This window comes from Pseudorasbora parva, chromosome 16 (assembly GCF_024679245.1).
Source record: "Pseudorasbora parva isolate DD20220531a chromosome 16, ASM2467924v1, whole genome shotgun sequence".
NCBI lineage: Eukaryota > Metazoa > Chordata > Actinopteri > Cypriniformes > Gobionidae > Pseudorasbora > Pseudorasbora parva.
The window spans coordinates 34578105-34593549 of record NC_090187.1 but is presented as its reverse complement, the minus strand read 5'-3'; the positions used below and the strand labels follow the sequence as shown (position 1 = coordinate 34593549).

General features: G+C 36.0%; 2 protein-coding genes across 5 annotated transcripts in view; one reads left to right on the top strand and one right to left on the bottom strand.

The window, feature by feature from the left end:
* st3gal2 (ST3 beta-galactoside alpha-2,3-sialyltransferase 2) overlaps window positions 1-6631 on the bottom strand; it is a 46463-nt gene extending 39832 nt beyond the window's left edge. For all 4 annotated transcript variants that reach the window (XM_067420459.1, XM_067420457.1, XM_067420460.1 and 1 more), the window contains exon 1: window positions 6295-6631. The gene's annotated coding sequence lies outside the window, so the exon portion shown is untranslated. The remainder of the gene's footprint in view (window positions 1-6294) is intronic.
* A 2332-nt stretch (window positions 6632-8963) lies between these two features.
* The window catches only part of sf3b3 (splicing factor 3b, subunit 3), a 29627-nt gene continuing 23145 nt past the window's right edge, over window positions 8964-15445 (top strand). The window contains exons 1-5 of the mRNA XM_067420453.1: window positions 8964-9095; window positions 9876-9994; window positions 10315-10470; window positions 10555-10725; window positions 10897-11069. Of these exons, the coding sequence (XP_067276554.1) occupies window positions 9925-9994; window positions 10315-10470; window positions 10555-10725; window positions 10897-11069 (570 nt within the window). The 5' untranslated portion in view covers window positions 8964-9095; window positions 9876-9924. The remainder of the gene's footprint in view (window positions 9096-9875; window positions 9995-10314; window positions 10471-10554; window positions 10726-10896; window positions 11070-15445) is intronic.

The following is a 15445-nucleotide window of genomic DNA, read 5'->3' as shown; positions in this document are numbered from 1 at the left end:
CAACTCTTTCAACTGGATGTTAAACAACTGATTTACATGGTGAGCTCCAAAATTAAAATAAACCCGTGATCGAATTTGTTAACATGTCATTTGGATTAATTTACAATTAGTAAATGAGGTAAGCTACAGTTCGGTGTGCTTGTTTAATGTCACACTGCAATAATCAATCTAATGTTTTTAAATAGAGAGAGCTGAGAAGATATTTTTATGGAATCTTCTTTCCGCCAGAAAAAATATATAAAAAGCTAATTGCAACTTTTTGTCTTATATTTCCTTTTTTTTTTGCACAATTGAAAGTTTATTTCTTACAATTCAGATTTTATCACTTGCATTTTTGAGTTTACGATTTCAGAGGGGAAAAAGTAATTATTGTGAGTTATAAAATGGGAAATGCGAGGTCAGAATTGTGAGATATAAACAATTTTATATCTGAAAGCCGAAATTATCTTTTTATTTTTTATTCTGGCAGAAACAAGCTTTCATACACTGTAAAAAAAAAATCAGGTCTCCAATTGAAAATTTTCAAGTGACTGATCACATCTAAATTTTTCAGTTGGCCGAATTTAATTTCTGTTAATTAAATTGCATCAATTCATAGAATTTCAATTCGGCCAACTGAAAAATTGAAATATGATCAGTAACTAGAAAATTTTCAATTGGAGACATTTTTTTTTTACCGTGTATATTTGGGACTTTTTCCATGTGTAAACCCCAATGCTCAAAATAATGAATTAGACAGCTCAAATTAAACAAATGAGTTCAAACTAATTAACTTTTATGAGTATTAAGAACTTTCCTTTTCTTTCGAGTTCTCAAAACTGACACATTTTAAGTATTTTGAATTGTTTCATTGTTTTAAGTTTTATGAACTTGTTTCTTTTAATTTAGACAAACTTTAACCAAAACTGCTCGGATTTCTACTTCCCAGCATGCTTTGCCATGATATTCAAAAGGGACAGCAGATGCCGACATTGTTATATTATGTTTTTGTGCAAGATTAATGTTCAGTGGGAGATGTAGTTTTATGCTAGTTTAGAATTGTTTTTGTTTTTTTTGTAGGGTTACACCATCGTGGTGATGATTGGAGCATGAGCTTAGTTTGAGAACAGATATATGTTGAATGTATTATGTTGCTTGCTGTTCTTAATCAGCAAGTGCCATGCTATGCTAATACTTCAAACACATTGTGTAACCAATTAGCAAGGTGGCATTTATTGAATTGACTGAAGTTAAAGCCAGTCAAGTTTCCACTACTAAATATTTTTAAGTTACATGTATGGATTAGCTTACTTAAATATTTCAATTTCAGGTGTATGGTTACAAAATAAAAATCTGCAGGTTCTGCATACTTAAACTTGATTCTCTTAAATTTTTAGGGTTTTGCCAACTCATTCAGGTTAACGGTGAAAAAAAATTACATTTTCAGTGATCTGCTATGATAAGCATCTGAAAGAAAAGTCTTCCATCTGTTGGGTTTGGGAGCAGGTCTCTCAGGGAAAGAAACCCAGAGAACTCATGCATGCACAAACACGCGCACATACAAATATACGGATACTATGTGTTCAGCAGCAAGTGCCCTATTTGTTATTTTCTGTACATGTGGTCTCCAAAAGGAGAAGTGCAAACATAACTAAAATATTGCAATTCTATATGTTGAGTTGAGCTATATTTAAGTTGATATAGCTGGATTTCAGGTAACCCTGCTGTCACAGCACTGTGAAGAGGTTTCCTAGAGTAACCTATTTAAAAGCTCTCATATTTGACTCATTGACAGTGTCCTTGCTCTGTACACGGTGTTAACCTAGTTAAGGCTAAGTCAGCAGGACTTTTGCTGGCTCCTAAAATTCCCCAGGTACTATGTTAGCCTAGTTACAAAAGATGATGAACATCTGTCAGATGGAAGTTGTTCAAAAAAGACAAGTTTCCAGTCTATCATGTAGGATTGAAAATAATTAAAGATTTTTGAAAATGAACAGACATGTGCTTTACTGTTTCAACCCCCATCTTTCGTACCACAAGGGCCATTTGGAATTAAGACAAAAAAATACTGACGGGCTTGTAGGCCAAAATGTGTCATAACTTTACAATGGGGTAAGTTGTAATGATCTGACTGGTCAGTTTGAATGTCTCAGATTTGGGTTTCAGTCACATTGTCAAGGAAGGGATAAAAGAATTTTGCAACTGTTTCTCTTTCTCCCTCTCTCTTCTTGGGGTCTGCTCTTTGGCTCTATTTGTTTGTCTCTTTCTCAGGCAACAATATATACATGCTATGTATGATTAATGGTATACGTTTTTCATACCTCATACATTTTGTATTAATTTAAAGGTGCATGCAGCTTTCCGTCCACTGGAGTGCGCCTATTCTAAACAAAGGCGTATCTTGCAACAAGATCAAGAACATATCTAAACAAAGGCGACATGTGGTCTTCACCTCACAGCCGGTGGAAAATAGGACTCAGGCAGAAATCATGTTCATGGATGCAGTTATTACCATTACTGTAGTGTAAAGCAAAGCAGGACCTAGTGTTGTGGAGCTGAGCACGGCCGCTGGAGCGATTGTTAAACAAACACACGGCTCGCGAGTACCGGGACTTTTATTATGACTGGATGGGACACAGTCGCCGGGCGCCTGCACTTCTGCTTTTTCCGCTCATGATTATAAGGTAAAGCAGCTCTGTTTATCATATTAGATACATTCAAATTATGTTGTGACGTTACTCTGTGCTTTCACTCGGCACTGCTGTGACATGTTCACACTGCTAAAAGAAATGCGCTTCTGCAGAATAAAACCGAGGGTAACGCAGATATGACGCGATTGACAGGCGACCCTCAGACGCTGCTGAAACGTCCCGGTCCTTGGTTAAAATAGCAATTTTCTCACAATTTACAAATAGTTGGAAACATTTGGGATATTGTAAGTACTCAACTGAACAAAATATACAACAATGGCCTAGTGGTTTTTGGATATTTTACTGCAAAAATACTACATAGTGCACCTTTAAGTGTAAACATAACTACATTTTTTTCATTAAATTATTTCTATTACAAATATTTTGCTAACTAGTTTTGATTTGGTATTGACTTTGAAGTGCTACCTATTGCAGCAATACAATATCGTCATACTATAGCAACGGTCTCCCACATATATTGTTATTGTAACTGCACTTATTTCTGTCGTTGGTATAAGTTGCAGTGGGTGGTAATAGATGAGAAATGTACAGTTTTCTATCATGATAACGTTTCTTTAGTCATTCGGCAACCCTGCTGCCTGAACCACCCTTAAAAAGTTCTCTTTTTTGTATCCTCTCTTTTATACCTTAATAAAATCTTAATAACTGCAATTGATGGCACAAGAGACTCACAACACCATTTCCAAAAAACATTTTATGCGTTTTGGCAAAGACTTCATGAATAGGAGAAAGGGCAATTCCCAATATGGCATATAAGCCCCGCCTTCTAAATGAAAGAGCCAATCGCTGATTGGTAAAGTCATCAGCTGCAGCTGCCATTAGAATCTCTGTATATATATATATATATATATATATATACATACATACATACATACATACACATACACACACACACACACACACACACACACACACAAGGGAGGATAATCAACAGAACATTGAACAGGTATGTAATCAGATACTAATAAGGAACACAGGCCACAACAATAAAACAGAACAGAGCATAACCATTATACTCATCAGGTGATTAAAATATTGAATGCTTTGATTTATTCATTATAGTTTCAGCTCTGAGTCACTTTGCATATTGCAGAAGATTTAATAATAAATAGATGGACCTCCATTATGCCTTGGGAAGCATTACTCTGGATGCCTACAACTCGTCAAGCTAAATTCAGCATGGCCATTTTCTTTCAGGACTGTTATGTACGGTGAGCTGCAAAACAGATTTATTTTGACTGCATATGTCTATGACACTGTAAAAAACTAAAAATATTGGTTACACTTTACAATAAGGTTTCAGATAAAGTCAGGAAGGGTGAGTTGTTCTTGAGTTTGAGTTATGCTTGTTGAAGGTCTCTTCACATCCTAAAGGAGATCACTAAGTTTGGTCTAAATATATATATAATCTGTGGATGGTGTAGGACCATAAAATGTTCGTCCAATCATTGCATTTAGTCTGAAAGCACCATTACAATGTCCTACCTGACTATGTATTTCCATACTTCCACACACCCTACTCGCGTGTTTCATGCTATATGCAGAGTTAGACAGACGTCAGTCACCGAGCACCACAACCGAAACAGCAGCCACACAATAACCAAGCTTATGCTGCATTCATCCAATAATAAATATTGTCATTTGGGAGAGATGGAAAAATCTGACATTATACTCAGAGCGGTTCGTGACTGGAATGTATGGTATGCTGTTCGATGGAAACACTCAATGCCGAAATGAATGTGCAGCAGTCAGGTCAGGTGGTACAGGTCAGTGCTCTTTAAGACAGGAGGAACTTTAACGCCATCTCTTGTCTTGTGGCGCTTTGCAAACTCTGCTGTGTGTGTTGTTTTGAAGGAGATGTGGCTTAGGAGACGCTCTGAAGTAAGGGTGGGATCTTATGCTTTCAAAGCTAGCTCGCTATTGCTAGCCTCTCCTAGAATTGCCTACACTACCTTTAGTATATTAGTTAACATGTAGTTAATGCTAATATCTACATGTACTAATACATTTGTAAAATCAAAAGTAGCACTGTGAACTAACATGACCATTTTATTAACAAAGGTTTATAAATGCTGAAAGAATATATTGTTCATTTTTAGTTCATGGTAATGAACTTTTAACAAATTAAATTTTATTGTAAAGTGTTACCAAACAAATTTTCTTAGTTGTATTTTTTTAGTATGTCTAGAATGTATAGAAAATACTATTTTTAAATGTCACCTTTAAGTCAATGTGTCATTTGCCATTTCCTAATTATTTGAGATTAACAAGCAATTTCTGAGTGAAAATTATTTTAGAATAAATCTTATACACCAAATGTTTTTGCAGTATGCAATGACATTTCTTCAAATAAACTCTAAAAGAGAGCCTTATAACCACAGTCACATAATTAACCCAAACAGTAACTGTCCTCTCAAATTCTGTCTCTAAAAGGGACCAATTAGCAAAGGGCAAACTGAATGTCATGACAGAATCAGATATTAATGTATATTGTTGCAGCAAAGGCAGTGTTTACTGTTTTTACAGTGAGATATTGCATTTAAAGCACCTTAATTAGTCTGAAACTAATTTTAAAAATTCTAATTTCTAGTCTACATAAAATTAAAATACTAATAAAAAAATATACTTAATCAGTTAAGCACAATACCTGGGTATAAATCGGGCATTTAATTAATGTTATTATTAATATGTAATATGTGATTAATTATTATATAATTTGTGCAAATCATTATTGTCAGAACAGATTTTTTACATATAAATACAACTATGCCATTTCTTGAAAATCTATATATCAAAATATTAAAACAGCAATGTTGTTTCAGTTTTTTTTCCAATGTAAAAAAATCTAGTTTAATAACCACCAATGTATATGTAATAACTGCTAAATGCACAATTCTTTGGGAATAAGGGCATGGAAAATGCTGGTCTGCTAAAATCTACGAAACCTATGAAAATATTTAAAGCACAGAGTTTATTAATGCACAAGTGATGTTGAAATTCCAATACAGTCATGAGTTGGATGTTGAGGTGATTCTACTTGTCTGTAAAGAATGGAAGGAAATCTTGCACTTTTCCCATAAGTTTCCCTTAGAAAAGAAAATGGATCTGTTAACGGCTCTTTAATATATTTTTGTTGTCGTTCTGGACAACATACTGCGTATTTTATTTCACTTTATTGAGTTTACATTCACATTTATGAAGTTAATTTTTGTGTACTTTGAACAGCATAAGGATGAGACAAAGACTTGATTAGGTCACTCTGTCACATCAACCCCAAGAAAATCCTTACTACCCTTCTTTCTTTCCTGTATCTAAGCAACGCTGGCAGATCGGTAAGGGTGGGTTCAGGGTGGAATGAGACCCTCACATAAATGAGATGGGTTCGGGCACAAAGGGGCAAGCCACCGGTCCCTCTTGAGTGCCTCTATGCATGATGCGGGTCAGGGACCAATCTAGCTACACAATCTGGGACTATTTGTTTTAAAAATAAGAAACGATGGATGATACATTAATGGGTTGAAAACCACAGAAGCATTGACCACAACAGGTTATCTCACACAATGGATACAAATACCAAATGCAATGGTGCTCATGCTTTCCTTACCTTACAATGCCTCTTAAGATGCATAACCCCTCATCATGATGTATTCTTAAAACTGGGGCAGTTTTTGGATGTAAAGACACTCACTTCTTCTCTCTGGAATGTAAATTTCTGCAGACTGTTGTAAATGTTGCACTAAATGAACAGCATTCAGCTTCCATATAATTATTCACATGAATTCTCTGTCGGTGGTCGTTGCAGCGTCCACATTGTATGCTGATGCAGATGTGCACTAAGATGTTGTCCTGCTGTTCGTTTTTTTAGCGTCTCTAAGCCCTTGGATAATGTGCAACAATGTAATTATCACAACGCTGCGCGTAGTCCGTGTGTGTTGCCCCCCCTCAACAAGACACCCTTACCCCACATTCTCCAATCTTTTTACAGTCTGCTGGGATATGTAGTTCTTTAAATGATTTATCACTAAACTGTGAACCGTTATTTTGCTCATGCAGTTAGTCAAGTGACTTGCCCAATATATTACGTTTTATGTATGTATATACACAACACCTAAAAAGTGGTGTAAGGTGGTGGCAGGTGTTGCGTGCGAGTCCTGTGCCTTTTTGTACTGCATTTCCCAAAATGCATTTGGAACAGATGGAATTCACAGCAGACCGCTAAGTGCTGTGATTGAGGATGCTCGGAGAATATCTTTAAATTCAATTTGTCCACAACATATAACTTATATAGCCCATTCCCTCTATCTTTCTCTCTCCATATAAGCTATATACATTTGATCGTATGTTTATATGTTGTTAAATGTAGTAATCACTATACAGAAGAAAAAAAGTTTTTACACAATTAACCAAAACATACACAAATTATCCTTTTTATGATCTTGAGACGCGGTATCAGAAGTGCACAAAATTTGGGCTGTTATTTTACCCCGTGTATCATCAATACGTGCCATTATATCGCCTATGGATTTAATTCACAATGTGCAGTCCAAACAAGTCCCAGTTGATGCACTGCTGCCGCCTTGTGGAAATGCTTCTTGCCTACTTGCACTAGCCTACATTGGTTGCAGCACTAAAAAGTGTAAACTTTCGAACATCACACACTTATTAAACTCTTCTTTTAGTTATAAATGACAGAAAAATTCCATAGAATGTGAAATGTTTAGGCTACATACATTCTAAAACATATAGAAATCTTATGTAAATGTCTAGATGCAAAACACCATAACAGAAAAAAAAGTCTTCCAAATCTAAACACGCAAATCAAATCTGGGGATAGCCTACATTATGAATCAATTATACAGCTGTAACGGGAATAGCTTTTTAAATCTGCGCGAATTGGGAGTCACCAATAGGCTATATCGAACAGTTAGGCTACTACGGTAGCTACCCTATTGGCATGATTGTTTTACAAAGGCTAATATTGCCAATGCATTAATAAAACAATGCAATGGCTGGGAAATAGGTGTAATAATAATAATAATAATAATAATAATAATAATAATAATAATAATAATAATAATAATAATAATAATAGGCTACATGTAAATAAATAGAATAAAATAATATATAAATAAAATAAACAATAAACTTAAAACATAAGTCATATTTATTACGCCTGTTACATATCATATGTTGCTGTAAATAGTTTTTAAAAAGGGTCTGATCTATTCAAACGCATTGACATTGTTTTTTTGTTTTGTTTTGTTTTGTTGTATTTTTTCACATTGGCATGCAATTTATGAGTAGTACTGATATAAATTTGGTAATGGTTTTATACTGTAATGGAAAGAATGAAACGTTTTTCCTTTAACAGTGTGTGGTTATTTTCTGGGATTTCCACGAAGCACAGTGTGAACCTTTCTCTCACGCACACGCACAAAAAGAGAGAGGGAGTTAAAACATCGCTGACCTCGGAGCACATTTTTGTACTTTATTATCAACCCAATGATTTACAATGGCTCCCAGTTTCAGTTATTTATATATATATATATATATATATATATATATATATATATATATATATATATATATATATATATATATATATATATATATATATATACATACATACATACATACATACATACATACATACATATACACACACACACACACACACACACACACACACACACACACACACACACACACACACACACACACACACACACACACAAGCAAGGATAATCAACAGAACATTGAACAGGTATGTAATCAGATACTAATAAGGAACACAGGCCACAACAATAAAACAGAACAGAGCATAACCGTTATACTCATCAGGTGATTTCTCATCAGTTATATATATATATAATCAACAGAACATTGAACAGGTATGTAATCAGATACTAATAAGGAACACAGGCCACAACAATAAAACAGAACAGAGCATAACCGTTATACTCATCAGGTGATTTCTCATCAGTTATATATATATATATATATATATATATATATATATATATATATATATATATATATATATATATATATATATATATATATATATATATATATATATTATTTGCCTAATACATACAATTATTAATACAATTATTAAAATAATTTTCGCCTAATACATTAAATAAAACCTGATTCAATTATTAAAATAACATACCATAAAATGTTAAATATATACCGGTATGTATGTTTTATAACGTTTCTACCAAATATTTTTTGAGGTCGATCTTTCCTCTCAGGCATGTACTCGGACAGCACTTCTATGCGCCACTGAAGAAGGAGGCCCTCTGTCGTTCCAGCGCCGTTTGAAATAACGAGCGACCAGGCCAATGAAAAATATAAGTTTGTCATCTGATTGAAATCTACAACATCCTGGTTGCTATTTCGGTAAATATTTTACATACAATTCCCAAATAACCCATATTGTTTAACCATACTAAAATATGTGTTCATTATTTATAATTATAGCCTTTATTTTCACAATAAAGTTTGTTAGCCGACAGGCTAATGCTGAATGGACTGACGCTTGCAATTTCAAGTGGCGTTAGCAGAAGAGTTGTTACATGAAGTGCAATTACAAGAACACTTATTTAGCGAATTGTTTTGTAAAGGGAAATTCTGAAACTTCTTTTAACTGTGTAGGTTTCATTTTGTTTTCTATACATTTGGTATGACTTAACGTTAGTTCTACTAATATAAATACGAAATGTTGACCCTAAACTTTGTTTGAATGCCGTCAGATATAATTTAGGCACACCAGCACATTTATATACAATGATGATGTGCGAGAATTAAACTAAAGGCAATAACTGGAACGTATTTGTAGTTAATGCAGTGGTCTAAGCCAGGGGTCCCCAATCTCGGTCCTGGAGGGCCACTGCCCTGCAGAATTTAGCTCCAACCCCAATCAAACACACCTGAAACAGCTAATCAATGCCTTTAAATGCATTTATTAGCGTCGATTAGCTGTTTTAGGTGTGTTTGATTGGGGTTGGAGCTAAACTGCAGGGCAGTGGCCCTCCAGGACCGAGATTGGGGACCCCTGCTCTAAACTCAGTTTATGAAATACACTTTTTTTGTCTTTCAACCTGTGGGTTTGCTGTCCTTAACTTCACTTACTTTTTTTTACTTTGGTATTTATACATTCTCTTTGGGAATTGCTTGTAGGTGCTGGTTTAGCTCTTTGTCCTGAGCATCAGGTCCAGTGACAGCAGCCATGTTTCTGTACAACCTGACCCTGCAGCGGGCCACTGGCATCTCCCATGCCATCCATGGCAACTTCTCAGGTATATCACAGAGCAACAACACAGAGTCATGGGTAGTTTCTTAAAAACAGTGTGCTTCACTTATATTTTGAAGATTGAAGTAGTGCTTTGTTCTCTATAGTGATGTACCGTATATCCGAGTGAAATTACTTCTCAAATAAGAAAAAATGTTGGACTTGATTTTGTTAATTATTAACCTTTTAGAACGTGAAGCTAAAAAGGGGCGTTTCAGTATTAGAGAAATCCTTTATAATAAATAGTGCAATAACCAATTCAATGTTTCATGTTGACTTTTAAGCATAAAATAAAATTTAAAAAAAGTGGTGTTTCTCTCTTACTAGGAACTAAGCAGCAGGAGATCGTTGTTTCCCGTGGGAAAATCCTGGAACTGCTGCGTCCTGATGCCAACACAGGGAAGGTCCACACCCTGCTTACAATGGAGGTGTTTGGTGTTGTCCGATCCCTCATGGCCTTCAGGTTGACAGGTGGAACTAAAGGTGAGCATCCTGGTTACAATTGTAGTTTTGCATGGTTCATATGTAGAGACTTTAATTTATATGGGTTTCATTCTGTTATTTTAGACTATGTGGTGGTGGGGAGTGACTCTGGCCGTATTGTGATCCTGGAGTACCATCCCTCCAAGAACATGTTTGAAAAAATACACCAGGAGACGTTTGGCAAGAGTGGCTGCAGACGTATCGTACCAGGGCAGTTCCTCGCTGTCGACCCAAAGGGCAGAGCTGTCATGATAGGTATAACTATAGAGGCTCTTTGTAGTAAAGGCTACAAGGTTGTAAATGCCTGTTTGAGATGCATTATGAAAGCTGATAATCAAAATATGCAGTGAAAAGCAATGCAGCAAAGCAGTATTATCATATGTAACCCATTTTCACATTTTAACTATCCACTTTTTATTCTCCCAGGTGCTATAGAAAAGCAGAAGTTGGTATACATCCTGAACAGAGATGCAGCTGCCCGCCTTACCATCTCCTCCCCTCTAGAGGCCCATAAGGCTAATACACTCGTTTACCATGTGGTTGGTGTGGATGTTGGCTTTGAGAACCCCATGTTTGCCTGTCTGGAGATGGACTATGAGGTCAGTCATTTTTGAAAGATCTTTTGGTGCAGGGGATCTCAACACTGATCTTCAAGGTCCACTTTTCTGTAGAGTTTAGCTTCAACCTTGACTAACTCCCCTACCTGTATCTCAATTGATTATCCATTGATTAGCTTGTTCAGGTGTTTGATTTTAAGGTTGACACCAAAGGTGCATTCACACATTCAATTACGAGTAGGGCTGAACTATTAAATGCATTTTCGATCTGATAAAATACGCTAAAAAACAAACAAACAAAAAAACGCCAGGGCTACGATTACATACTGGTCACGTAAAGCGAGAGTAAAGCAGTCTGCAGTAGATGTATCAACGTGGTCTTGTTGCTCTCCCACGTGGAGAAAAGCATGCAATCAGCGCTTGCACCCCCCCCGTTATGGTAAGAGACGGGACCTTTCCGGGCAAAGTGCGCTAAGCTGCTGTCCAATCAGAACTCGTTATGTTTTTCTGAAGGAGTTACTTCATAGAACAAGGAAATCATCAGGCCGTTTTTAGAACAGAGGAAACAGCGCTGTACAGATGTAAATTGTGTGAAAAATACTGTTTTTTTGTTTTGTTTTTTTTTTACACTCGAAACATGAACTCATGTTACATTGCACACTGTAAACATAATCAAAGCTCCGAAAACACGCCACGAACGGGACCTTTTAAAACACCCGTATTCAGTTTGCTTCTATTTCCCCTCTCACGCGCACACCACTTGATCTCGAACATAAAATATTTCATTAAGTTCAGTAAGTTTGATGTAAATCATAATGACATTTGCGGACTTCCTTGCACAGGTTGTGCGTGCAGAAATGTGCACTTTGCTTGATGTTACACTTACAGTGCATGTTCTGATTAGACCCTATTGACATGCATTATATAAACAATGGTTGGAGTTAAAAATCTTCATTTGTGTTCTACTGAAGAAACAAACATGCCTACATCTTGGATGCTCTGGGGGTGAGCAGATAAACATAAAATCTTCATTTTTGGGTGAACTTCCTCTTTAACAAAAACGATCTGTACATCATTCTAAATGCAGGTCTTCCACTGTCTATGTCATCATTCAGATATTCATAAATATGAAAATATTCAAATAAATATATGTAAAACATTTTTTAACATATTTCAAACAATTGCACAAATGCAATGGAATTAAATTATACGGGTGTGATGAGATCTCGTGCCAAAAAGGTACATATACGTTTGAGTGTGTTATGTAGGCTATGCAAGCTTTGGGACATACTACTTTGTCATCTTGAACAGACACTGTTGCTTAGCTGCATGCATCCCATCACCATTTAAACTGCCCTTTCAATTAGGGATGCACCGATATTAAAAATTCTGAGTATCGGTTGATATCGATACTAAACCGATCCGATACCAATGCAGTTTTGTTTTAAATATTCTATGTAGAATTTCTGAACCCTTAGTGTGTTGAATTGAAAATCACTCTTTTGTGAGTTAAACACAATCAACTAAATACAGTTTTCATTATAAAGAAAAACAACAAATAAAAAAAAATATAAAATCATAATATATGAAAAAAATAGCCTACTACTATAGATGGTGAATAAATTAGATTAGTGAATAATTCCGCAGTCAAACAACAATAATAGAGAAGTTAAAGGTGCCCTAGAATGATTTGAAACAATGTTAAATTGTTCTGATATCTACATAGAGGGTATGTGGTTTATTTAAGCTGAAAAAATTGTCCAGATACAGTTTTACAGGTCCATTTACAACCCTACAAATTGTCCCTAGGATGTAATGCTGTGTTTTTGTTTTATTTGGAAGGGTCATGAATATTAATGTTGAGCTCTGCTCTGATTGGCTTATTTCAGCAGCTCATTGCAGTTCAGTGAATCGGCTCGTGAGTCCTGACCGTCATGACACAACACAGACCGACTAAATGAAACTAAGCAAAACATCTCAAATGGAGATTGATAAAATGCAGCTTACTTGTTTATTTGGTGTTTTCAGATCATCTGTGTGCGAGAAAGAGCTCACGTTCGTGCAGTTGCCAGATTTCAGTAATTAAGTCCCCCAAACAGCCTTTCTGTAAAAAGAAACCCGTATACACTCCCGTTTTTACCTAAACGTCCAATCTGGCAACCATATGCACACGAGCTCTTTCGCGCACGGACGATCTGAAAACGCCCATAAACAAGTAAGCTGCATTTTATCAATCTCTATTTGAGATGTTCTGCTTAAAGTGTGTCATTCAGCCTACATTTTAGACTCGTCTTTTTTCGTCAACGATTTTGCATGTTTATCACAATGTAGGCTAACGTTACGCAGTGATTGTGGTGTAGCCTAATCTGAAATACAAATAGGCAAAAACATCATAGGAAACCATACTTCAGTTCTCAAAAATATAAAAATATAACTTATATTTTTACAAAATGAATAGCCTTGTCAAATGACTATCGTTTTAACTTATATGGTGGAAAAGGTGACGTTTACTAGAATGATCGACTGAACGATCTAAGCAAAGTATCTATGGTTGTATTTTGTAATACAAAATAATATTACCCTTTGTCATTAGACACACTAGTTTTGTATGGTACTTGGTGTTTCCTATTGTTACTGTAAGCATCTTGCGTTCTCTCTAAGAAACTTTCAATTTAATCAGAAATTGTTTAAAGTGGATAAAATCGCTACTGCTTGCAGGAATATAGTGGCCAGTTTCTTCAGTTTAAGACGCTGAGCGAAGCTTGCTTGAAATGGGCCGAACAAACGAACGATCTTGAATTAAATTGTTGTGGTTATAAACGTCACCCATGACTGTTGACATTTTCATCTGTGGGAAGGATATGTAAAGTCCTCAGGTCTCCTGAACAGCCTGGAACATGAAGTGTGTCCATGCGAGAATTAAATTTTCATTCTAAGGCACCTTTAATACTGCTTTTTACTGCATTTCTAAATTCGGTAATATTCTTTAAAATTAGATACTAGTAGTAACGCATTACTGCCATGGATGTTCTGTATCAAAGTATCTAAGCTGGAAAAATGCTGTCCTTGCAAAGCTCTTTCAAGCGCCACCAGCTGGCCGTTTTCAGAAGAGCACCAGGTGTTAATGGCTAAAACATGCTTTGGTGGACACATATTTAATATTTATTGCTAGTCATATGGCCAATTAGTTTCTTCAACATTCATGCAAAATCCTGGAGCCAAACCTGAGAAAGAAGTCCAGAAGAGTCCACAGCATTCCTGGTCAAGTCATTTGCTGTTGTAACTCATGGGCGGGGATTATGTTAATTATGAATGAGCGCGGACACGCTTCCTATTTACGCATGTTTGGAATTCACTAATATACACACGTTTAACTAACGAATCCGTGGTATAAAAAGCCTTTGTGAATCTGGAGAAGAGTTTTCATAAAGGTCCATTTTACATGCAAATTACTCAGAATTTGCTCATATATATTTACGAAAGAGTCATGAATGAGGCCCATTAAATTGATAAAATTGCTACATACTCCTTGCAGGAATATAATTGTAATTGCCACTTCAGTTTAAGACGCTGAGCGAAGCTTGCTTGAAATGGGCTGAACAAACGAATGATCTTGAATTAAAATGTTTGTTGTATCTGATTATAAACATCTGCGGGAAGGGTAGAAAAGTCCTCACGTCCTCTGCGCAGCCTGGAACATGACGTGTCATGGGAGCTGCCGTTTTTGCTATCCTCGAGTGTCTTGCTTACCTGCAGTCCTGATGATTCGGCTCCATCGATCACTGCTGACAAGGAACATGTTCGGACAGATGCAAATGTTGGGGGGCATACATACAAATGATCCCCAATGATTGTGTCACGGTTGGCGTTATGTTGAGAATCACTTTTTTCTGTGGTGTTTTTGATTCACGAGATTTACATAAAAAGGAGGAAGCAATGATGTTTGAGACTCACAGTATGTGATGTCCATGTACTGAACTCTTATTTTTTCACTAGGGCAAGGTTAATTAAATTTTTCGTTCTAGGGCACCTTTAATGCTTACAATGAGGCGTGTAACGGATCGCAGTTGATCCGTGATCTAAACTATCATGGTTCGGCATGCACGTGAGCCGAGGATTTACTGCACTTTTAAAAAAAAAAATTATTTACTTGCAGATGAATCTTAATTGTTCACAGATCGCAGAGTAAAATACAGTTTAATTTACAGATAATGCTTTAGTAATTTTGTTCCTTTAACCTCAATGCTGAGTTTCAGTAAAACTACATACAGTAGTTGTTCACGTGAACAAGGCATAATCAGTCAACAATTACTAGCAGAGGAGCAGAAGAACTTGAAAAGCCTCCCGCATCGGTCAGATTGCATGTATTAGAGCATTTTGGCTTCCCTGTAAAATATAATCATGGAAGAAGGGTGGTG